This window comes from Rosa chinensis, chromosome 2 (genome assembly GCF_002994745.2).
Source record: "Rosa chinensis cultivar Old Blush chromosome 2, RchiOBHm-V2, whole genome shotgun sequence".
Taxonomy (NCBI): Eukaryota; Viridiplantae; Streptophyta; class Magnoliopsida; order Rosales; family Rosaceae; genus Rosa; species Rosa chinensis.
This window is the reverse complement of record NC_037089.1, coordinates 1,800,765-1,825,612: the sequence shown is the minus strand read 5'-3', so window position 1 is coordinate 1,825,612 and position 24,848 is coordinate 1,800,765. Positions and strand designations below refer to the sequence as shown.

Sequence of the window (24,848 nt, the reverse complement as noted above, 5' to 3'; positions counted from 1 at the left end):
AGTTCATTCAGAAAAGAAATTTAAAACTACATAATTTGCTTTCATACTCAAAGTTATAAAGTGCAAGTTATCAGTGCAAATCAAATGCCTTCAGTAAGAAGTCTATATCATGTGTTAACATACGGGGAGTTTCTGAGGTTGCTGCCACAAGTACTTTTCAGAGAGATCAAGCAGGCTTTGACTACCTGGTTCTGGCTCTTGAATCAAATCCCCAAAATATTTTAGGGAAATCAATCTCCTTTTAAGACTCAAAATTCGTCCAGATTCCTCCACATATTCTCTTTCTTATTTGGACATTTTACCCAGCTCACGGGAAAATGTCTTAGATTGAAGAAGAATGTTGTTGCACCCCATAGGAAATATATGCCATTCTCCCATTCACCACAATCAGTAGCCATCCGAAATTTTTTTTGAAATTTTAGTTCAAGCATTTGGAGATTTATGGTGTACTCTTGCATCCACTCTTTTTTATTGCGGTCTTTCATCACCCTTATGTCAATATTTGTACCAGATGAACTATCCACTATGGCCACAGATCCTCTCAAAGTAACAAATTTCAAGTACCGCAATTCAGATTCAGAGTTTGGTAATGTGGCCGGGTAAGGAGTTGAATAGAACTCTTCTTTTGTGAAGTAGTCAAAAGAAATTATATGATTCACTCCTTTGGTTTCTTCTGTGGCCATTTTGTGAAAGAACCATGCACGTCTTTATACAACAGTGTGCAAATACCCATATTTATACTTCAGCTTAGACAGGCATATTACAGACAGTGTAACCGACTCAAAGTAGCTAGTATAAGCGCGAGAGAGGCATCTAAAGATGCAAAATCCGCACCAAAATCCAAAGATATAAAATCCACAACAAAATTCCAAGTTGCAAAAGTGTGCAAGTAATTCCATATATAAACTACTTATCTTGAATTAGCAATGATAATCTAACATTCACATTATGACTCCCTTTAGCTTAACAAATTTATCAATAAGGACCTCACCTTTCCTAGATTTTTTTTTGACTTTGTCAAGGGGAACCCAAAGGCTTCCTACAGGCCCAAGATATACCCCTTCGACCACCTTTCCTAGATTATTGCCTAGAAGATATTGAGCTTACCCATAATTCACAAGATTGCCTAAGTGAGACTTCATCTTCCTAAACACCTCTGTATTTCAATCTCCTAACTATATTCAATCTTGCTTTATGGCATTAAGTGTCCATACACCTAATTAATGCAATCATAAATAACATTCCTCAACAATCACAATCTTTCTGCAGGGCATTAAGCATCCACACACCTAATTAATTCAATCATACACAACATTTCTCAAACATAAATTCGCTAACTGTAACCATGCTATGCTTGCTCAAAATGATATTTCAAGTTATTTTATGCTTTGAATCATTTTGGGCTTACACAGTTAGCAAATAGATTGATTATGCTGTTTTTAATATTCGGTTGTCATGGATTTTGCTTGCAGGTTTGCGCTTACTACTTCTGTTCCTGTCATGGATTGGTCGCCAAGACCATTTGCTATTTTTTGATGGCTCCCAATAACCAATCAAGTGGTACGTGCTGCATTTGAGTGGATTTGTGCGGCAATACACCAACAAGAATAAACCAAGTCCAGAGTTTATATAGAAAAGAGTTTTTTGCTTTCACAAGGTTTTTTTTGTCTTCATACTGCTTCGTCTCAACCAAACCGTTTTTGTAACCAAAACAGATCAACACCCACCCCTGCCGAGGAAGCCATTTTTTGTAATGTATTTTGCTACTTTTTTCATCAAAAGCAACCTAATTACGATACATTATTTTGGTTAGTCTGCAGTAGTTAATAGTGAAGAGGAGTTCATTAGCTGGTAGTTTCTAGCTGTTTCCTCGATCAATAATATTGGGGTGCAATTTCTTTGGTTATGTAACTTATATATATATATATATATATATATATATATATATATTCATTCATTTATTTATTTTTATACCTTGAATGTAATGTAGATTATGCATTTTCACATGCTCACTGGCTGATAGTTTGGTTATAATGTGTGAAGCATCATGATAAATATAATAGACATAGAATCAATTGCACACACGAGCACCACATTTCCGCACACGGCCCCGTTCACATGGTCACCTACTGATCAAATATCATTTGGTCAGTCACCGTTTGATTGAGATCAGACGGTTGACAGCTCTCATCTTAGATTTCATCACTTAGCTGTCAACCGTCCGATGTCAATCGAACGGTGACTGACCAAATATTTATTTGGTCAGTAGGTGACCAGGTGATCATGACTGTTTCCCCACATAGGCAAACTACTTTTTTTCTTTTTTTGGAAAGTGTCTGACTAGTTTAATAAAAGCAAACGGCATGACAAGTTTAGTGACAATCATTTAAGTATTTAATCAAAGGGTCACACTAAGTAATTAATGAAGCAAACAACTTAATTGTGCCAACTGCCATGCATGCCCAACAAAATGAATGGGATGAAATCAACTGTCCTCATTATTCTATCTTATTTTGTTCTCTCAACATGATTGGTCCACAGAGATTAAAAAAATATTTTCTTAATCTTTTGTTCTATTTTTTAATCTCTGTGGACCAATCATGTTGAGGAGACAGAATTTGGATACAGGAATCTGGGCACAAGTGATTTCATCCCCAAAATTAATTCAATTTGAGTCAAACAGTTCATAATGACAATAACATTCCACTCACAAAGGAGAGACTTATGTAATGACCAAATGATATTGGGCCGCCCAATATACTATGAATTAGGAGGAGAAGTTGACTTATATATATGAAAAGTCAATCAGTGATATCGTATTGTTGTCAATAGTATAAATCTACACTAGCTTAATGATTTTTTTTCTTGCTTAGTAAGAGAACCATGCACATGTAGCTAGCTAGATATGTGATTAGGATGTACAATAACAAAGCTTTTCAATCACATAGCATACAAAACTTTTTCAATTGCATGCGTTGTTCTGAACTTCTGATGAATGAACGCACAGTGTGAAAAAAGTCATGCTCAACAACAGCACTAGCTAGTAGATAGCGCTCCCACGGGAGAATAATTCAGTAAGCACCGAAACATATATATAAATGATAGAGAATTTAACTAATGAGATATATAGAATTAGTTGGATCACTATATAAGATAGTAATTCAATTATACTGAACATTAGAAATTTAGAATACACCTACTGCTAGAAGCTGATTCACAAAACCATGCCAGTTTCTCAAAACTTGCATATCTACAAATTATTGGTAAGAACATTCTCATACCCACTTATAAACTTCCCAATTAAAATTTTTTTTTTCTGCAGACTTGCTGTCTATCTTCAAATCCATTTTCATGCCCACCTATAATCTTTACATTTTATCTTTTGTAAGATTTCATTGCAATTATCTTTTGGATGCGTATAATAGTACATTAGTTTCCTCCATCATCTCAATGATTGAATTCAATGTTAAAAGTACATTAGTTTCCTCCATGCGTATAATATTACATTAGTTTCCTCCATAATAGTACTTCGAAGTTGATGAACGTTCTTAAAAGAAAAAAGAAAAAAAATTGAAGGGGTTGCATTTGTCCAATGTTAAACAAAACTTAGGTTCTTTCTTCCTTACCATATAGATAAACAAGAAGAATAAAATTGACATGATATGATGGTCATGAGAAAACTACTTAGAAACACATGCACGCATTAAAGGTAAATATCAAATCTGGCTTGGACTCCGTTATTCAGTTATTACTATACTGTTGATTTGAGTTGCAATTCATGCTTAATTTCATAACATAATCCTGATTCTTGAGTCATAGAACGTTCTATTATTCCCAGTCATCCAACCATGCACTATTTTGATGATCAGATCGTAAATGTTAATTATGCATTCCAATAGTGTCGATATGATTTGGTTTTCATATTATAGGCTAGATCCCCCCCCCAAAAAAAAAAAAAGAAAAAAAAGAACTACTCCAAGGCATCTGCGGCGGTAATCCTTTTAGATGGATGATGCACAACAGCTCCCGCACATCTTGGAGGATAAAAATGACAAGCGTAGTTTAACTCCATCTTAAGGTTTAGTTTGGGGGTGAAATTTGCACACCCCCTTTTACATTCTGCACAGTGCACACCCTTTCTAATATTTTAATATTTTCTGATGTTCTCTTATGTTTGTTTCCCATAATACCCTTCTTCTCCAAGCACTCAGTGCCTGACTTTGCTTCTCTCCTCTCTTCTTCTCTCTTCTTCTTCTTCTTCTCTCTTCTTCTTCTTCTTCTTTCTTCCTCCTCTGAAAAAAACCCACCATTAACAGACTCAACCTTTAAAACCAACCCACCATTACCAAAGACTCAATCTTTACATCACACCCAACACCCAAAGACTCAACCATTAAAACATTTGAAACGCACCACAACCATAGAATCATCCCCACACTCGATCTGCTTCTCCACCACTTTCTGTACGGACAGCCACTCCGACGCAGTTCAAAGCTCCCGGTTCAAGGTCTTCGATCGCGATTTCCGACGCAAACAGGTTCTACCTCCTTCTTCTCCTTCACTTTTCCTACCGAGTCTCCCAATTCAGAAACTGGATCATGCAATTACTGTGTCAGTTAAAATTGATTTGATCCCGAGCAATTTTATGTTGGCTACAGCTTGATCGAGCATCATGGTTGTGCTCCTTCACCCCCAAATAGCTCATCCCTAGGTTCCGAAACGCCGTGAAATCACACAATGGAAAATGGATGTGGACGTCGATTTGACCCGGTCTGAGGAAATTCGGGTCGACCTGGTCTTTCGAGTTCATCATGAACACCATGACTCTCTCTTCGGCGCGTAGCACGAGTTGAGCAAGCCGTCCATGAAGTTCAATATGCCGAAGAAGCTGACCGCCGTCGATTTCTCGGGGAAGAACTGATCCAGGTCCTCGATGAGGATCACCGACTTGCTCGTGGTCTGTAAAAGAAGCATCTTCAACTCCGAGTCGTCTTTAACCCTAGAGAGGTCGAGATCATAGACGTCGTAGCCGAGAAAATTGGCCATGGTGGCGATAAAGCTGGATTTCCCAGTGCCGGAGGGGCAGTAAAGCAAGAAGCTTCTCTTCCAGACGCGGCCGAGTGGGTTGTAGTACTGCTTGGCTTTGAGAAACGACTCCAAATCGGACTTGATCTTTGATTTGAGATCGGCTTCCATGGCAATCGTCTCCAGCGTAGATGGGTGCGTGAACTGCACGGTCCTCCACCGCGCGTTGCGGAAGTCGTCGTCGACGTTCATGTACAGCAGCAAATCTCGCTTCCGCTGGTCCAGCTCGTCTGCGACGACGTGGATGTGCTGCAAATACGGCCGCAGAATCCGCCGCTTATCAGCTTTCCGAACCTTCAACACCAAATTCCAGTAGTTATTAGAACCCTTGCTTACTTCGCTTTGCCACCTGAACTTGGCCCCGAGAAAGTCGTCTTCGATGGTCTGGTTGGGGTCGAGCTAGAGGACTATTTCGTTGGGCTTTTTTCCGGTGAAATCGGAGTCGTCAATGGAGGTCAATGAGTTGAGATAAACGGTGACCTTGCAGTAGAGCTGATTCAAAGAGGAGAGAAGCAAAGTCGGGCACTGAGTGCTTGGAGCAGAAGGGTAATATAGGAAACAAACATAAGAGAACATCATAAAATATTAAAATATTAGAAAGGGTGTGCAAAATGTAAAAGGGGGTGTGCAAATTTCACCCCCCTTAGTTTATGACTTAAAGCAAAACGACGTAGTTTTAAGGATTCCGGTTTGGTTATGTTTTTTTTCGGTTTTCGACACATTAAAATCCAAAAGCCGTTATGTTCAGTTCGGTGTTTTTATTTCGGTGCTTTTTTTTTTTGTTCATTTTTTTTTTCTTCAGTTTTTGGTTTCGCAAACCCACCCCTATCACTCGGTCTGATTGAATCAGCTATAATCTCTCAATTAGGTCTATCAGCGTCATCTTTGTGTTGTCCACCTTCTATTGATCATAACTTCTTCTTTTTCATTGTGATTGAAACTCTAATTAGATAAATCAAATCTTTCAGGTTTTCTAGAAGTTTATGAAATTTTTTTTTTAATTGCCGGAATCAAAATCCAATAGAAAGTGCATTCCAATTTAAATTCAATATTCATTCTTAGAAATATGAAAAATATAAGAATTTGATGAATTTTGTGGAGATAAACCCAAATATTGGGTAAGTAAAAAAGATTTTGAGGAAAAGAGAAATGATTCTCCATGTGGAGTTTGCCACAAAAATAATCATCAAGAAAATGATTGTTTGTTTTGGGGAAACTACTATAAGTTTGGCCATATAGAGGAAAACTGATTTTTCAAGAAAAATCACTGAGTAGATTTTTCAGAAGAAAGTGAGCAAAATGAATGGTTCTTCTATGCTTGTAACTCGATTATTGAAGAGAAAAACAAAAAGTAGTACATTGACAGCAGAGATACCTAGGAGTGGGCAGCACAAAGGCCCATGGAGAGCAGATAAAACAGGCTCTTCACCCTTGCGACGGGGAGATGGTGGCCAGGAGAAGCCATCCTATACATGGTTAGATCAGTGTCGCAATGTTCGTACACCACAGAAATGGTGGAGGCCGTCTTAGGATCATGCCACCTTGATCGAGCTTCAAAATCATCCTCCTCATGCCTAACTAGGTTGACGACGAAAGGACAGTCAGCGAGCGCACGTAGAATTGTAATCTCCTTCTGGGCTTCGAGGATTCCGTCATCGTCGTAGGCAGCAATTATGACGGCGCGCTCGGTGGTCTTGTCTAGTCCTCCAACCAAACGGTGGCATTTTCCGGTCCTCAGCTCCTCGCCAAATGTGTACCTCTTCATAGCTATGGCGGATTGAAGCCTTGCAGGTAGCTTGAAGAAGGAGGAGGAGGGTGGTTAAAGGTTGAGTCTTGGAACGGGTTGCTTTTGGGTTTTGGATTTAGGAATTGGGGCTCCAGGCCTCTTCCTTCATATAGCAAGGCACCTTTGTGGATTGGGCCTTCTTATACCGTTCGCTCCATTCCAATTTTGGGTTTTCTATTTCCTTTTATTTGTAGAATCTAGAGTTAATTACATCTAAGTGCATATTTGAATGTTTTTTTAGCCATAAGGCCACCATATATTTTTTTTCCCTCAAAAGGCCACTAGATTAAAAAAGGTGTTAAATTTTGAATATAAAAACTAACATATTTACATAAATGCCACTACAGTAAAAAGTCAAGAATCATTCTCTCTCCTCTCCGGCTAACTCCTAGAAATTGAGAAAGCTATTCTCAAAGACTAACAAATCTATGAACGTAGAGGATACAACCAAAACAAAAATGCTACTGCAATCGAGAAAATAAAACTTATATATAAAAAGTATGCAACGTTCAGTAATGATATCACTATGTAAAAATTAACTTCCATAGTTGTCAAAAGTCACTACTATAGTTGTGAAAATCTATTATAATAGTTGTATAAAGCTACAGTCGATGTAGTAATGCTATTGTCATTTTTCAATGGTGACGTTCTAAACCCATAGGCATCATTTTGCCACCTTCAGCACGTTCAACATTTCTTGGTTGGCCAAATAATCTCTTGGTTAATGGAGTCTCTTGGTCTATGGAGGCTTCAATATCCAAATTCACATGATTTACATATGCAAAAGAATTCTGCAATAACATAGATACAACAAAATATTAGTATTTGAAATGAAAATTAAAAACAACAATTATCGTTGTGCCGCAAACGTGGCACTCTTTATCAACTAGATAATGAAAATTAAGCAATCTAAAAAGTTACTTTCATAGGTACAAAAATCTATTATAAAATATGTATAAAGCTACTGAACCAGTAATAAGAGGGATCACACTTGATGTGACTATGAGGTGAAAGGAAGGTAACTGATAAGAGGGATCACACTTGATGACTCTCCCCTTTTCCTTCCTTACATCACAAGACATGCACTCACCACAACAAATGTGGGCAACAGCCACATTTGTATTGCCACGAGCTGAAGGAAATGTTGAAATTGGGGTAGTTGGTGTCCATATCTCCCGCGTACAAACACAAAGTGTGGGTATGTTTTATTTTATAATTGTTAAAATTTTCTTTCCTGCAAACCCGTACATGACATGGTCCTAGCTTTTAATGAATTTATATATTTTCATTTTTTATTCATGAGTGGGTGTTTAAAAAATATTAAAGTTCATGGGAAACAGAACCTGATATTCGTTTCTCATCTCTCTTATCTATTCGAAACTCTTATCTTCTTCCCTTCTCCTTGAACTCACTGAAACCATCAGTCTATCTCTCGATCTTCTCTATTTTCTCTCTTCTCTCATCTCTTCTCTTTAGTTACAGATTTAAGCGCTGGAAATTAAATGGGTTTCTTCTTTTCCCTTGCTTTTTAATTACTTTGTTTTGGTTGATAGTGAGAAAGTGGGTGGATTCAACACGAAGGTAGCCGCCATGTATTGTATTCTCCGCCTCCTAGATCTGGGACAACTCAGCAGTAAAACTATTGTTCTTAGTTGTATGATATCAAATTTGGTAAGTCTCTTGTACAGATCAGATTCTTTGCTCTATATATATATGTATTCAGTTTGCTTTGATGTTAATACAACCTCTTTGATTTTGAAGGTCACAGGTTACTGGAGGCCTAGCTTGTGGAACTCCTCATATGATCAGTGCTACGATTCAAGGCCTTGCTTGGTTGGCTTATGAGTTTTCTGACCTTGTTTTCAATTGCTAGCAATTTGCTACGATTAAAGTTCATTTCATTTATAATTTCTTTTAGATCTGAACAATTGCTTTGGTGCGTCGTCGTTTTCAGTCTCGGTAGAGGTAAGTTTGATCCGAGTTTGGATCTGGTATACTTCCTCTGTGGGTAAGAGTTGCGGCCTTGCCTGTCTCGTTTGTGAGAAGTTGATGGGGCTAAGAATTCTGGCTGATCTGCTGGTCGGTGGAAGTGGCCTTCGTCGACGACTTGTGGGACTGGGTATAAGGCGAGGCTTTCCTCATATGTTGTTGGGTGATGGTGATGCTGAGGATGAGCTCGTTTCTTTAAAGCCACGGAGGAGGGCAATGGTTCTCAATTTGGGTGCGATTGCTGGTGGTGCTAATGGCAGCGGTTTGGCTGACCAGATCAACCTCATCAGAATATGATTTCAGGCATGGGTCTACGCCTATGATCTCTAATCCAAGATCTCAAATTTCATCACTGAGTAGAGGCTGAAACCATGGCAGTGACTGAATTCAAGCCGATCATCATTGAACCCATTCATCCCCAGAAATATGAAATAAAATGAATAAGATCAGGATATTAGCCATCCATCCCCAAGAATACTCGATATTGGACCAGAAGCAATTAAAAAAAAAAAACAATTATAATAATAATTCCTACCCACCATTGTTGTTAGTGGTCCCAATGTATAAGAGCTTCTTCAGAGAAGCCACAGACAAGTAAATCGAGACTATTAAGGGGAAAGCCAACCCTCTACAGAGCACTGACCCTATTAAATGTGGCTGTAGTGTGGCTATGGCTGCTAGACACACACATGTGTGTCCTTTGAGGTCTTTTTGTCACGCAAGCTGTGTGTGGCCTTTGCTCATAATTGTAGCAGTGACTGTCGATTCCTTATATTATTTGAAGAAGTCAGATCTAGCTGTATGACTACTGTAATAAGTGATTTGATTCCTGCTGGATGCACTTGGAACTTTTAGTTCAATTGCTGCTCATGGAATTTAAACATTCAGCTCATGGGCATTGGATTTTCCTTGAATGATTAGCCTTTGGTTTAGATTTTGTTAGAGAGTTCTTTACAACTTGAACTTTCTTGAAGTTTCTAATATGGCTGTCTCAATAACTACTTATTTCCTCTGTTTATCTGCAAACTTATCATTGCTTGCTACTTGTTCAACTAGTATTCGTTTCCCCTTCTACTGCATTCTTAATTTGCCTTGGTGAATCAGGCGACCCTTTGTGAGAAGTTTATTAAATATTGGCTTTATTTAATTGGTGGGCAAAATCCAATTGAATGGCCCATGGTGATCACGTGGGCAAGGCCCCTAGGTTAATTAGGATAACATATATATATATATATCCATGTCTGGATTGACTAGGGTATATATATATATATGCTGCTGCCTCCAGAAATATATAGAGAGGGAGAGTTAACCTAGTTATTGGGTTATTGGGATTTTGAGTAGAGTTTATTCTAAAACTCTAATTGTATTATCTCCAAATTGATTATAGTAGAATTTCTCGCCGGCTCCGAAGTGAACGTAGCTCAATCACATTGATTGAGTGAACCACTATAAATTCTTGTGTTCTTGTGTTTGCTTTCTTTTTCGTTGTTTGGTCGCTCATCTAGTTCCATATCAATATTGTATTTGTTACGCTTCCGCACAACAAACTGGCATCAGAGCTCTGGTTCTGAATTGGGAGTTGATTCATTGATTGGAAATCATGGTTGACGAGAAAAAGAAAGGGACTGAGTCTTCAGGTTCTTCGCGTTGGTCGACTTCCAGGCCATCAATTGGTAATGCCAAATTTGAAGTTGAAAAGTTTAATGGCACCAACAATTTTGGCATGTGGCAGTGTGAGATGATGGATATCTTGTGTCAACAAGAATTGGATATAGCTCTGGAAGATAAACCTGCAGACATAGATGATGTAGAGTGGGCGAGAATTAACAAGTGGGCTTGTGGTTCTATCAGAATGTGCCTTGTTAAAGATCAGAAATTCTTTGTCATGAAAGAAACTTCTGCAAAAGCGATGTGGAAGAAATTAGAAGACCAATATATGATCAAGAGTGCTGAAAATCGGTTTCACCTGAAGAGGCGGCTTTTTCGATTTAATTATCGACATGGTGTTTCTGTGTCTGAACACATCAGTGATTTCAATAAGATACTTGCAGATTTGGCTAATTTGGATGTGAAAATTAGTGATGAGGATAAAGCGTTGTGTTTACTAAATTCTCTTCCTGACGAGTATGAGCATTTGGTTACAACTTTGTTGCATGGAAAGAATGATGTGAAATTTGATGATGTGTGTAATTCATTGATAAATAATGAGTGCAGAAAGAAAGAGAAGCAACTTCAGAATGTTTCAGGTGAAGCACTTGTAGTAAGGGGCATATCTGATGAGAGAAAATCTATTGGAAAAAGAGATAAATCTCGTTCCAAGTCAAGAAGTAAATTTCCTGCAAAAGATGAGTGTGCTTTTTGTCGCAACAAAGGTCATTGGAAGAAAGATTGTCCTAAGTTGAAGAATAGAGACAAGAAGGATTCTGAAGTGAATGTTGTAAGAGATGATGAAGATGACGACTTTGATTTTGCTTTGAGTTGTTCATCAGCTTTTGAAGATTTTGAAGAAGATGAGATTGAGTTTGCTTTGGCTAGTTCATCTGCAGTTGGTTATTCTGACAAGTGGATTATGGATTCAGGTTGGTCACATCATATGTGCCCTAATAGGGAATGGTTCTCTACTTTCAAGGAGTTGAATGGTGGAGTAGTTTTGATGGGAGACAACAGTCCTTGCAGAACAAGAGGAATTGGTACAATTCGTTTCAAGATGCATGATGGAGTAGTTAGAGAATTAACTAATGTCCGGTATGTTCCAAATTTGAAGAAAAATCTTATCTATTTGGGAACTTTAGAATCAAAAGGGCACACAATTACATTGAAAAGTGGAGTTGCTAAAGTTGTCTCTGGTTCACTTGTGATTATGAGAGGTGAAAGGTTCAGAAATTTATATTTTCTACAAGGGAGCACAGTGATAGGTGAAACAGCAATATCTGAGACTACATATGATGATGATGCAGACAATACAAAATTATGGCATATGCGTCTTGGACATGCTGGTGAGAAAGCAATGCATGGATTAGTGAAGCAAGGTCTATTAAAAGGTGCAAAGACAGGAAAATTAGAATTTTGTGAACATTGTGTCTTGGGAAAATAGACTAGAGTTAAATTTGGCACTGCAGTTCATCAGACTAAAGGTACTCTAGATTATGTTCACACTGATGTATGGGGACCTACCAAAACTGCATCTTTGGGAGGTAAGCATTATTATGTCTCTTTTGTTGATGACTTCTCTAGAAGAGTATGGGTGTACACCATGAAGCATAAAGATGAAGTCTTAGATATATTTGTGAAGTGGAAGAAGATGATTGAGACTCAGACCGGTCGAAAAATTAAGAGGCTCAGGTCAGATAATGGTGGTGAATACAAATCTGATCCGTTCTTGAAACTATGTGAAGATGAGGGCATTGTGAAACACTTCACAGTTAGAGAGACACCACAACAAAATGGGGTGGCAGAGCGCATGAATCATACTTTATTGGAGAAAATTCGGTGTATGTTGTCTGATGCTAGATTAGGCAAAGAATTTTGGGCTGAGGCAGTTGTGTATGCAAGCCACCTTATTAATAGGTTACCTACTGCTGCACTTGAGGGAAAAACTCCCATGGAGGTATGGTCTGGTAAACCTGCTACTGATTATCATTATTTACATATTTTTGGTTGTCCTGCTTATTTTCATGTCAGGGAAAGCAAGCTAGATCCAAGGGCCAAGAAAGCTATATTCTTGGGATTTAATGAGGGTGTTAAGGGATTTAAGCTTTGGTGTTCAGATGTGAAGAAAGTTGTTGTAAGCAGAGATGTGACTTTTGATGAGGCTATTTTGGTTGATCAGAACAAGCAGAAAAATTCTGATGAGCAGAGAATGACCGTAGAGAGTTTGCAGCAGGTAGAGTTAAAGAAAAAAATTGTTGAAACTCGACTTGATCCAGTGAGTCCTAATGTTGATTCAGATGATTTAAATATTGAGGACATGAGTATTGAAGTAGAGGCTCCAACCCAAGAGCCTACACAGCAAGATGGACCAATTGCAACTACAAAGGGAAAAAGGAATGCTCAAAAGCCAGCTTGGCTTAATGATATGGTGACTTATGCACTTCCAGTTACTGAAGAAGAAATTCCTACTACTTATGAAGAAGTTGTCATACATGCAGATTGTGTAGAATGGGAAAAAGCTATGGGTGAGGAGATGAAGTTTCTTCACGAGAATAAAACATTGGAGTTGGTTCAGTTACCGCATGGGAAGAGAGTAGTTGGTTGCAAGTGGGTGTTTGCTAAAAAGGAAGGATCATGGTATAAGGCTAGATTGGTAGCTAAAGGCTACGCACAAAAAGAAGGAATTGACTACAATGAGGTATTTTCTCCTGTTGTTAAGCATTCTTCTATTCGTATTTTATTGGCCTTGGTTGCATAGTTTGATCTTGAGTTAGCACAGCTTGATGTAAAAACTGCTTTCTTACATGGTGAATTAAAAGAAGAGATATATATGACTCAGCCAGAAGGATTTAAAATTGCTGGTAAAGAAAATTGGGTCTGCAAACTGCATAAATCATTGTATGGTTTGAAACAATCTCCAAGGCAGTGGTACAAGCGGTATGATAAATTTATGTTCGGTCAGAAGTACACTCGGAGTCTTTATGATCCATGTGTTTATTTTCGCAAGCTACAGGATGGAACCTTCATTTATTTGCTCTTATATGTTGATGATATGTTAATTGCATCTAAGAGCAAGGTGGAGATAAATAAATTAAAATCACAATTGAGTGGTGAATTTGAGATGAAGGACTTGGGAGAAGCTAAAAAGATTTTGGGCATGGAAATTGAAAGAGATAAATCAAGAGGCAAAGTTTGTTTGTCACAGAAGCAATATTTGAAGAAGGTACTGCATCGGTTTGGCATGAATGATAAATCTAAACCTGTAAGTACACCTCTTGCCCCTTACTTTAAGCTTAAATCTACTATGTCTCCTAGCACAGATGATGATATGAAATATATGGCTAAAGTTCCTTATGCTAGTGCTGTTGGTAGCTTGATGTATTGTATGGTGTGTACTAGACCGGATATTTCACAGGCCTTAAGTGTGGTGAGCAGATATATGCATAACCCAGGTAAAGGTCATTGGCAAGCAGTAAAGTGGATTCTACGGTATATTCTTGGTACTGTGGATGTTGGATTGGTTTTTCAGCAGGATAAGACGAGTCAGTGTGTTGTTGGATATGTGGACTCTGATTTCGCAGGTGATTTGGATAAGTGCCGATCTACTACAGCTTATGTGTTTACTCTTGCTAGTCGACCGGTGAGTTGGAAGTCGAATTTGCAATCTACAATTGCTTTGTCGACTACAGAAGCTGAATATATGGCGGTAACAGAGGGTGCAAAAGAAGTTGTTTGGCTTCGTGGTTTACTTGAGGACTTGGGAATTATTCAAGAATATGTGGATATTTTTTGTGACAGTCAAAGTGCTATTCATTTAGCAGAGAACCAAGTTACTCATGCTCGATCTAAACATATTGACTTGATACACATTTACGCAAGCGTACGTATCATTGTCAAGATAGGGAAGTATTATGCCCAAAGTTTATCGTATCACAGGGATTAGTGGCTAACCCACAATCCTTGGGTAATCGGAAATAAAGACGCTTAGCAAACAAAGAAAAGAAAAAGAAAATAAATAAAAATGTTAATCTAAGGCACCAAGCCCTAGCAATGCTCGGTTTTGGTTCTAACCAAAGCCTAATCACAACTAAGAGCCTAGTGATGATTATCTACAATGAGTCGAAATTCAATATTTTGAGAGATGATTTTAGATTAACAAAATGTAATGAAATGTAAAGCAATTAATAAAAATGCAAAGAAATTAATAAAAGTGTAACAAATAAATGGGAATGTCGGGTGCTAGGGAGGTTCCTTTACCAAATTTCATGTGTCGGAAGCTAATTAATCTAATGTAGATGCATATGTCCTACTTTGGCGGTAGTCGTATCCAAGGCGGTTCAAGGCTCAAGGACCTAAATTCCCTTTCATGGTATTCCTACTCCGGTTCAAGGGCCGTAGGAACTCACTTGGCATGAATTAGAGCCGGTTCAAGGGTCACTAATTCACATCAAGAGGCGTAGAGATCGAGGAATTAGACTACTAAGCGATCCGCCAGCGCAATCACGCAACAGGTGTAAATCACTATGCTTATAACCCCTCGAATACGAAATTGAAGGTTTCTAGCTTAGGAATTAGAGGGGGTCAAGCCTCTAACTCCGTCCTAGACATGCTCAAAATACACACCCTAGAGTTGACTAGGCTCCTAGACATGCATTTTAACCCAACAAAAATAGATATAAGCATCCATCATATGAAAATTGCATCATTATATTAAATTAAACATCTTTTACACAAAATTTGGGTTAGGGACACAACCCTAACCACCAACAAGGAAATTACTCACAACCCATAATCATAGACATCAAAATTACAAAATTCAAATAGCAAAGAGTAGAGAAGTGTGAGAGAAAACAAGTATAGTCACAAATAGCTAAAAAAGCTAGTATGACTAGCCTTGAATTACAACTCCCACAAAATACCCAAATATTGAATCTTGTAGAGGTTGAGCCCCTTGATGGATCCTTGAAGCTTTTGGTGAGTAAACCCTTCAAATCTCAAAATAAAATAGAAAGAAAAGAGGAAAAATGAAAACTAACAAAAATAGAAAATGAAAAATGGAGGAAGAAGATGGGAGAAGAGAGCAGCCCAAAGGGGCTGCCTCTGTTTTTTTTGGTGCGGCTGCTGTAGCTGCTCTCTCTAGGTTAGTGAAATTCATCTCATATATATATATATAGATGGCTGTGGCTGGTCGGGAAACCCAGAAGGAAGAAGGGTGATGGGGACATGTGGCACCATGGGATAGGAGAGAGGAGAAAAAAAAAGGAAAAGAAAAAAAAAAAACAAAGAAAGAAGAGGAACAGCACGTGGGAGGGGAGGAAAATATGCTGATGCTGATGTCATGAGGGCTTATTATTATTCTTTTTTTTTCTCTTTTTCTTTTCTTTTCTTCTTTTCTTCATTCTTCCTTCTTCTTTTTTTTCTTTCTTTTCCCTTCTCATTGCATTTCCGCAAATACCATCGGAGGCAATTAGATTTTGTTCCCTTGATGGCATTGACCACAGTTGACCCGTATTGACAATTTCGTCCTTTTGTCGGAAACTCCAATTTACTCCAATTTCGCACAATTTTCTCACGATTTCCGCAACGTACTCCACTTATTTCCTACACAATAAATAAAATTGGATTAATTACATTATAATTGGCTCAAGGATTAGCTTACTTTTTAGTATTTTGGATACAATTACATGCATAGAAATGCGTGTAATCACATATTAATGTCAAATTTCACAAGATTCGTCAGATGGTGGAGGACGGTGATGTTCAACTCCTCAAAATTGGAACTGCAGATAATCTTGCTGATATGTTGACAAAGTCAGTTCCACTGAGCAAGCAAGCTTGAACTTGATTGGTATTTGTAGAATTTGAAATTCCCTACGGGGATGTCGAAGCGGCGATTGTTTTTTGAAGTTCTGCTTTGGAGAATTTACATCAAAATAAAGCCAAGGTGGAGATTATTAAATATTGGCTTTATTTAATTGGTGGGCAAAATCCAATTGAATGGCCCATGGTGATCACGTGGGCAAGGCCCCTAGGTTAATTAGGATAACATATATATATATCCATGTCTAGATTGACTAGGGTATATATATATATATGCTACTGCCGCCAGAAACATATAGAGAGGGAGAGTTAACCTAGTTATTAGGTTATTGGGATTTTGAGTAGAGTTTATTCTAAAACTCTAATTGTATTCTCTCCAAATTGATTATAGTGGAATTTCTCGCCGGCTCCGAAGTGGACGTAGCTTAATCACATTGATTGAGTGAACCACTATAAATTCTTGTGTTCTTGTGTTTGCTTTCTTTTTCGTTGTTTGGTCGCTCATCTAGTTCCATATCAATATTGTATTTGTTACGCTTCCGCACAACAAAGTTGACAGCAGTAAAGGATGTGGAGTCAAAACCAACAAATGATGCGGACATGGAACTAACCAACGATGTGGAGTTGAAACTAGCTAATTAAGGTTGTGGAATGGGAACCAGCAAATCTAAGCTGCAAAATATATGGAGTTCAAACCATTATAGGATGGAGAGGCATCCCCTACTAGTTTATTACTAAAATCGAGAGGCAGCTTCTTACACGACTTCATGTCATTGACGAATATAATTACTATTTTTCACTTCATGTGTCTAGGGTTTAACACTTTAACACATAGAATGTCCATTCCTAACTCAAACTATATAAAGGTGGGATAGACAATCCTTATTTGTCTGTGTGTACCATATTTTGTCTTTCCCATAACGGATATCATTGATCATCCCACGAGTTAAGTCCACACTTAGATCAACATCGATCACGTCCTCCAGAGAGGGTCATATTGTCCAATAACACTGACAACAACTGGTATAGGGCTTGTGCAGTATAACAAAAAAAGGGGGAACCGAGTACTGTCTAACGCGATGTCTTATCATTGGTTATTTGAACAATAATTAGTTTATGGGAAGAAGGTCTAGAGTTGAGATCAATTCAGAACGTGATTGGGAAATGTGCTACCTTATTAGCTATCATCGATCGACAGAACCAACCATCCACCCGCCAGGCCACCTCTAGTCGTAACATGATGATTCTTACTCACAATTAAGTAAGAAAATGAGAAGAGAAGTTGAGATGTGACGTTACTGGAGGAGAAGTGGAAGAGGGTGAGAACAGTACTATTTAGGGTTTGATGTGGAGAAGAACAAGGTGTTGCTGTCTATGCAGTTTGAAGATGTATAGAGGAGTAATAAAAGGCAAAAGACCAATGTGCGTGGTTGGGTAAAGGAGCCAGACCTTGCGTTAAATACGTATACAACCATAGCAGCTAACTGTCACCCATCAATACATATTACACCACAATATGCTTGAACTCAATTTCACTAGTACGTACTATGTGATAGCTAGTCAAACCTCAATGTCTAGTACTTGAAATCAACGGCAGAAATCTAATGCATGATTCCAGTGAACTTTGAGGCCTAATGCTTCAACATATTGATTCACAAGATCGAAATCAGCCATGTAATTGATTGCTTCTCCATAGAGATTGGGTCAAAAACATATATAGCATGTATATATGCGAAGTTAAGTGTTGTGAGTTTTGGGGTACCATTCAAAAACAAAAAAAAAGCAACCGACTCAGAAGAATTAAGAGACCGAATAACAACAAAAAAACTATAAGACTCGATCGGGTATTATTCGATCTCATCGGCTTATGTGATTACTGATCGGGTATTATTCTGCATCTGATTAAGGGCGCAGTTCCTAATCGAAAAAGTTGTGCTCAATCGCGGCAGCAGCTGACAGCCTTTCTACTGAAGAGTAGCTCAACAAACGCTGCAGATGATGAGAGAGAGAGAGAGCTAGAGTTTAATTAATTCATGATACATGTATGTAGAGTCGCTTGAATGAACACGAGAAATGTAGAATACACTTACCGCCAGGAGCCGATTGCCAGAAACACCAAGCATCGGGAAACGTCGGAGGAGGTTGGCTCTGCGAAACCGAGGGACAGTCTCCCAGTCCAGAAAGCCAGCTACATTTGCTGGTAGAAGGTGAAGGCGAGGAGTACCGCGTATACTGCATGCAAACACAAAGTGACAAAACAATCAATGAAAAGTCGATCTATGGATGCCCAGCTACTATCTAGACCATCATATATACGATATATAGTAATTAGGGTCAATCATATATACCTGAAAATCTTGTATAGCTGACCTAGATACTGTGTCCCGGTATCCTGCTCCCTGGGTTGAATTAGAGTCCTGTTTGAATCAATAAGGTTCATTCCAGGGAACAAAACCCTGCACCTATCTGCCAACTCGGCTGCATGTAATTAAAGAGCTCTTAACAGTCATAAAAGTGACAGTAGATACTGACAAGTTAACAAACAGAAACCATACCAAATTTAGTGAAGTACATCCCCGTTTGATTTGGTGCTTAAGCATTCACATTTTCATAGTACAAAACTAATGTAAATCCGGGCTAGAGCATTCACATTTTCATCACACACACATTAAGATCGGACTAGAGCTCCTAACATGCATACAATGACATTAAGTCAATTTCTGGAGATTAACAATTTGCTCATGACAACATATGTTCATTCATAAAATTAAACCACTAATTAAATGAATTTCATGATAAGGACAAGAACTAATCATAAGATTGACTCATTTCTATAACAAATTTTCATCAAAAAATGACTTCGCGTCATGAATAAAAACCACAACACACTTTCATTAATCACAAAAAATTAATGTCATTACATGGTAAACCCAAATAAGAAATTACTGAGAATCCATCAACATACTCACAAAGAAATTCATCGATTATAAGAAATTAAAGCAAGAATAGAGTATAATTCCAATATATTCATGCTCGCCACACTACTTAATATATGATGTGTAATCACACACTTTGTCTATCTTAATATAACTATAAGTCGACTTATAAGGGTCACACTAATTAAAATAGTTATATTAACCGTACCATATATTAAAAATCTTTACGCAAGTAAAACATAAATGTAATATAGTTGTCGGATAAATAAGGTCAGAAGTTTCTAGAAAAGAGAGGATGAAAACTGCACTTTGTACCAACCAAGAATGCATCCGACAACCCACATGTCGACGGCGGCGCCGTAGCTTGTGGAGCCCATGAGTTGCTCCGGCGACTGGTAGTAAAGATTTACCTTTTCGATGTCTCTAGTTGGAGTGACGGGTTCCGGTCGACCCACCCTTCTGGCATCCCTGAAATCCACTATTTTGACCGTCAATAACCCATTGTCGGCGACCGCGATGACGATCTTACTGGGCCGTATATCACGGTGAAAAATACCCAGGCCGTGAGCGTCGGCCAAACCCTTCAAGATTTGGTATGTGATCGATTTGACGACCCGGAGCTCCAGAGACTGTTCGGGGTTGGCGTCCAAGAACCGCCTCAAACTTGTCGCGGCGAGAGCTTCGTAGACCACCGTGACGGCGAGTCGCTCACCGGAGTTCGGAATTTCCTCCACTTTCTTGATAACATGACCCGACCCGGATAGCTCGTCCAGGAACCCGCATTCGCGCCGGGCAACTTCAAGGCCCCTCCGATTGAATTCTTGGGCGATTGGATTTGTCCAATGTTAAACAAAACTTAAGTGATAGGAATAAGTACACTAGTTTCCTCCATCATCTCAATGAGTGAAGTTAATGAACGTTGTCAAAAGACAAAAAACTCAAGAATACTAAACAAAATTTAAGATATAGGAAGAATTAGGTTCTTCCTTTCTCACCTTATAAATAAACAATTCGACTAAAATTAACATGATATGGTGGTCATGAGAAAGCTACTTGAAACACATACATTAACCACAAGCCAAAAGGCCATGCCAATACAAGTGCACACACTAAATCCATTGCATGGATCTGTCACGAGAGTGTGTTGAAAAGTGTACCTACAAGTGCATGTGCTTATACAGTTATACTAAGCACTAGATTAAAAGTAGCATTATGAATGTTTGTCTACTCCTTTAATTGATAGAACACCAAATTTTCAACAACAAAAAAATTTCTTATATAAACGTTTATTTTTTTGTACTTTAGAAAATCTTTAAATTAAAAAAAAGGGATCGAAATTTTGAATTTTTTTAGTTTGAGAAGCGCTTATAAACCATGCATATTGTTCCTCCAATCCTCGTGTTTGGTTAGCTTTCATAGCTTTGTCTACTTTGAGTGTGTGGATATATATATATAGACACACACACGCACACATACATACATACACACACTCTTTTTCCTATTTACGATAGGGAAACGAAACCCTAACCTAAAGCCTAAAGGGAATTAAAGGTAGAGTTGGGATTCGGTGATTCAGTTAAAAATACAATATATCTATATATATGATCTGCACATGTATAAACTATTGAATATTGGCTTTATTTAATTGGTGGGCAAAATCCAATTGAATGGCCCATGTTGATCACGTGGGCAAGGCCCCTAGGTTAATTAAGCTATGTATGTATCCCTATGTTAATTAGGGAATATATATATATATATATATATAGATGCCTTGCTGCCGCTGGGATTTTTTTAGTGGTGTGAGAGATTAGACAATTAACCTAATTGTATTTGGGGTTTTGGGTAGAGTTTATTCTCAAACTCTAATTGTATTCTCTCCAATTGATTATAGTGGAATTTCTCGCCGGCTCCGAAGTTGACGTAGCTCAATCACATTGATTGAGTGAACCACTATAAATTCTTGTGTTCTTGTGTTTGCTTTCTTTTTCATTGTTCGGTTGCTCATCTAGTTCCATATCAATATTGTGTTTGTTACTCTTCCGCACAATATAAACAATATGTAAGTATGTACATTTTGTAAAACAAAACTAAAGACAAACAGAACAATGGACTCAGAAAAATTCAACTACTGTACATGACACCTCATTGAATTTAAATAAGTGAGAACGTAGTAGATAAGGCAGGAGATTTGCATATAGGACACACGTTTTTATATCCTAGCCATTGTTTGATGCAACAAATGTGGAAGCTGTGTCCGCAATCCAATGTTCCTAGCTCATCTTCCTCTATAAAATCCTCCTGTTATGAAAACCAACATGGTAATTGTTATTATTCACATTGATAATATAATCATTTTTCACTTGGCCACAGAAACTATATAATATCCGAAGAAGATGAAACTATAAACAAAGTACCTGGCAGATGCTGCAAAATTCTTTCTGAGCATTTTCATCAGCAAGCAGAAAATAATTACTGCATTTGAGAGATGCAACAGCTGCTTCCTCCGATAATCCTGTGCTGACATACCCTATATGATCTTCTAAAGCCAATAGTTCCTGTAAAGGTGGTAGGAGAAAATAAAGAAGTATTGATATATACAAGTAAAGCATTATTCATCAATAAATCTTTCATGTAAGAATACCTCATATGACATGTTATCCACATCAAGCCTCATGCCTCCAAAGCGATGGCGCATTTCAATAGAAAAGTACACTAGTGATTGGTTAACAACTTCAGCGTTCTGCGCATGTTTTATGAGGTAATCAATCAAGTGCAGAATTAGACTATAGGAATGTAATCAATTATGCAACAAAGTTGAATCATGCAGAAATTTAAACACGTTGCACATATGTAGTCGATCAACGAACTAGACAAACCTCTGTTACAAGTCTGAAGTCCACTGATCCATTGTCAGCCGTTACCCTAAAGACGGAACTTGAACCTTCTAACAAGGTATCAGCCGGCCTATGTATATATAGAGTCGATTCCATGAGGAGTTGCCTCCATATATCAATTATTTGGTTCTCACTAGGGAATCCACTATCATCAAAAGTAGCAGGAGCTTCTTCTATTTGAGATGTTGAATCTCCACTGGCGTGGGGAAGCTGAATGGCAGGCATTACAGAGTGGAAAAGATTCGAAGGCACCCCCAAAAGACCTTGAGAAAGAGAGAATCGGCAAAGAGGAGTGGATCCGAAAAGCAATGTGGTGCAATTTCCAGAGTTAATAAGGTTTGGAGTACTGTTGGGAATGCAACTTGTTAGGCCTCTTACTGTGGCTTCTGAATTAGGATGCCAGTTCCTTCGGACCATTAGTCTTTGCGACGAGTTATGATTGACCATTGATGAAGTACACTCTGCCTTGTTTGATACCTGGCTGCTTGTATGCGCTTGATGTGAATGTGATCTTTGGGATGAGGATGAAGATGAAGATGCCTGCAGAAGATTCACCATGTATTAAAACTCAATACTAACGGTCATGGAACCCAAGAAACACTATGAACAGCATAAATTCAATGCCATGGCATTGAAAATCTATGAACATTTGAGGCCTATTGTTTCCACATATTGGGTCACAACCAACTTGTATCAAGTAATAACAATACGAACATTATGCATGCTAGTATTAATGTAAAGGTTAAATCTTTATGCTTTAGGATACTACTAAAAAAAAAAAAAAAAACTCACAGGATGAGATAAAAGATGGCCATTGACCCTCTCGGATTCAAAATTGGCAAGCAATCCAACACCGGCATTATTCAGCTGAGGCCCTTGACTTTCACCCGGAATAAGGTGTTTTATAAAATGTGCAGCAGAAGTCATCCCTCTACTACATTCACAATTCTCCTCATTGGAACACTCACATATTCTGAGCACAAGATAAGAATAACTCAATGAGTCACTAAAAGGGTATTCGGTTATTGATTTGTTACATGTACAAGTTTGATTCACTTACATTGGCTGCTCAGATGGTTGTTCTTGAGGGGAATCATCGACATTGGAACAAGTCCCACGCATAATTACAGACTGAAAGAATTGAAATTACAATAGGTTTCATTGAAACAGAGATATATTAATAAAGATTAGTGTTAAAAGATTGAGAGCCAGAGATGTAAAGAATCAAAATAGTGGAGGAAAATGGGTGCTGCATCGTGGGGTGGCTTAGCGATTTAGGTGGCGCGGGATTTTAATGGTAAAATGACGAGCCTCTCAAGACTGTAAGGTGGTTGTACATTTTGTGCTTTTTACCTTTCATTAAAATAGCTATGCTGTTTTACCTTACATTACACCTAGTTTCAAATGTCTCGAATTGTATCCTCAAATAACAAAAAGTAATTTTTTTTCTTTTCACCTCATTCTAAGATACATTTTTGTTACGGTTGCTAAGAGAGTCCAGTTTAGGGAGTAAAAGAAAGCGCCTCCACCCACTAGATCTAGAAAAAGATTTTTTTGCTTCTCCGTCCGGCAGCACGTCCTAGCGACGTCATCGTCGGACGGGACCTCGTGTTCTAGCGCCGTTTCGGCTGCTTGATTGGTTGGTGGACGATTTGGGTCTGAAATCCGGATCAAGGATGGGGAAAGGAGATTGGGATGGTTGGAAGAGTGGCCAGGTTCGATGGTGGCTGTCGAGGTTAAGAGGGTGGTGCAGGCGGCATTCACCGCTACCGGGAGCTAAGGCTCGACGGAGTTGGGGGCCGCGCAGCGGATTGAAGCTGGGATCGGTGATCTTTCTGCCAGGGGGAGATCGATCCGATCTGAATCGATCGGTGGTGCCAAACCCATTGCAGATATGGTATCTGGCCAATGGGCATTGTTATCTCCGGTCTGGCAAGTGGCAGTGTATCCACAACAGTGCTGCGGCGGCAGTGAAGGCTCTATCGACGGATGGTGGTGGGTGTGCGACGGTGGGAATGCGGCTGGAACTTTTCCGGGCTTGGTGGGGCTTTTCCACATCTTTGGTCGGGTCTTGGGCCTGCGTCATGGTGTTGGGCCCAATTAGGGCTGTATTGCTTTTAATTTTCAGTTTGTTTGGTTCTTTAGTTGTAATTTATTTTTTACTTTTAATAAGTCCTGACCATGTTTTGGGTTGGAAATGTGGGCTTCGTCCCGGCCTGCGCACCTTGCGTGCCATGTCTACTCTAAGTAGGAGGCGAGTTCCTTGCTTTGTCAAATGGTCGCAGCCTCTTAGTGGCAGAATGAAACTAAGTGTCATAGGGTTATATTTCCGGTGGCAGCATACTAGGAAAGCTGATAATGTTGGTTACTCATGGCTCCGAGTGTGCATTATCTTTCCAGTTTGTCCCCTCAATTGTAAAGCGAATGAAGTAAACCGTAGAGCACTCTTCACTAAATGGTGCATGTTAGAATGCATATTCATAGATGAGACGCCTGTTATTATCTCACGTGGGTCTCTTGAGGCTTATTGTAATTTGGGGTTAAGACACTATGTCCCCGCCCCCCCCCCCCCCCCCCCCGCGTGTATTCTATGGTTTCATTAATGGTTAAAGCGTGAGAGCCGCTGCATCAGCCATTTCTTTCAAAAAAAAAAAAAGATACATTTTTGTTTATCGGATCAAGAAATTG

The 24,848-nt window shown here is 38.7% G+C and overlaps 2 protein-coding genes and 1 pseudogene across 2 annotated transcripts; all 3 read right to left on the bottom strand.

The window, feature by feature from the left end:
- Positions 1–4,612: 4,612 nt before the first annotated feature.
- LOC112188951 lies at positions 4,613–5,661 on the bottom strand (annotated as a pseudogene).
- A 12,586-nt stretch (positions 5,662–18,247) lies between these two features.
- Positions 18,248–20,356, bottom strand: LOC121051766 (cyclin-dependent kinase B1-1-like). Its single transcript, XM_040515014.1, has 5 exons — positions 20,320–20,356; positions 19,586–20,086; positions 18,679–18,808; positions 18,421–18,562; positions 18,248–18,319 (listed from the first exon to the last, which is right to left on the bottom strand). The coding sequence occupies exons 1-5, from the start codon at positions 20,354–20,356 to the stop codon at positions 18,248–18,250; spliced, it is 882 nt and encodes a 293-aa protein (XP_040370948.1).
- A 1,030-nt stretch (positions 20,357–21,386) lies between these two features.
- Positions 21,387–23,490, bottom strand: LOC121051862. Its single transcript, XM_040515384.1, has 6 exons — positions 23,221–23,490; positions 22,953–23,133; positions 22,143–22,700; positions 21,908–22,006; positions 21,681–21,821; positions 21,387–21,564 (listed from the first exon to the last, which is right to left on the bottom strand). The coding sequence occupies exons 1-6, from the start codon at positions 23,280–23,282 to the stop codon at positions 21,418–21,420; spliced, it is 1,188 nt and encodes a 395-aa protein (XP_040371318.1). The 5' UTR covers positions 23,283–23,490; the 3' UTR covers positions 21,387–21,417.
- Between the last annotated feature and the right edge of the window lie 1,358 nt (positions 23,491–24,848).

What these genes read in the sequence shown, in the direction of transcription:
- LOC121051862 (XM_040515384.1), bottom strand. Translation starts at nt 23,282, where the DNA reads ATGCGTGGGACTTGTTCCAATGTCGATGATTCCCCTCAAGAACAACCA. An exon ending in GCCATCTTTTATCTCATCCT is followed by an intron (nt 22,701 to 22,952) that starts GTGAGTTTTTTT and finishes AATCTTCTGCAG; the next exon opens with GCATCTTCATCTTCATCCTC. An exon ending in AATTTTGCAGCATCTGCCAG is followed by an intron (nt 21,565 to 21,680) that starts GTACTTTGTTTA and finishes TTTTCATAACAG; the next exon opens with GAGGATTTTATAGAGGAAGA.
- LOC121051766 (XM_040515014.1), bottom strand. Translation starts at nt 20,356, where the DNA reads ATGGCCTTTTGGCTTGTGGTTAATGTATGTGTTTCAA. An exon ending in GGTTAATGTATGTGTTTCAA is followed by an intron (nt 20,087 to 20,319) that starts GTAGCTTTCTCA and finishes CAATCGCCCAAG; the next exon opens with AATTCAATCGGAGGGGCCTT. An exon ending in CTGGCAATCGGCTCCTGGCG is followed by an intron (nt 18,320 to 18,420) that starts GTAAGTGTATTC and finishes CATCATCTGCAG; the next exon opens with CGTTTGTTGAGCTACTCTTC.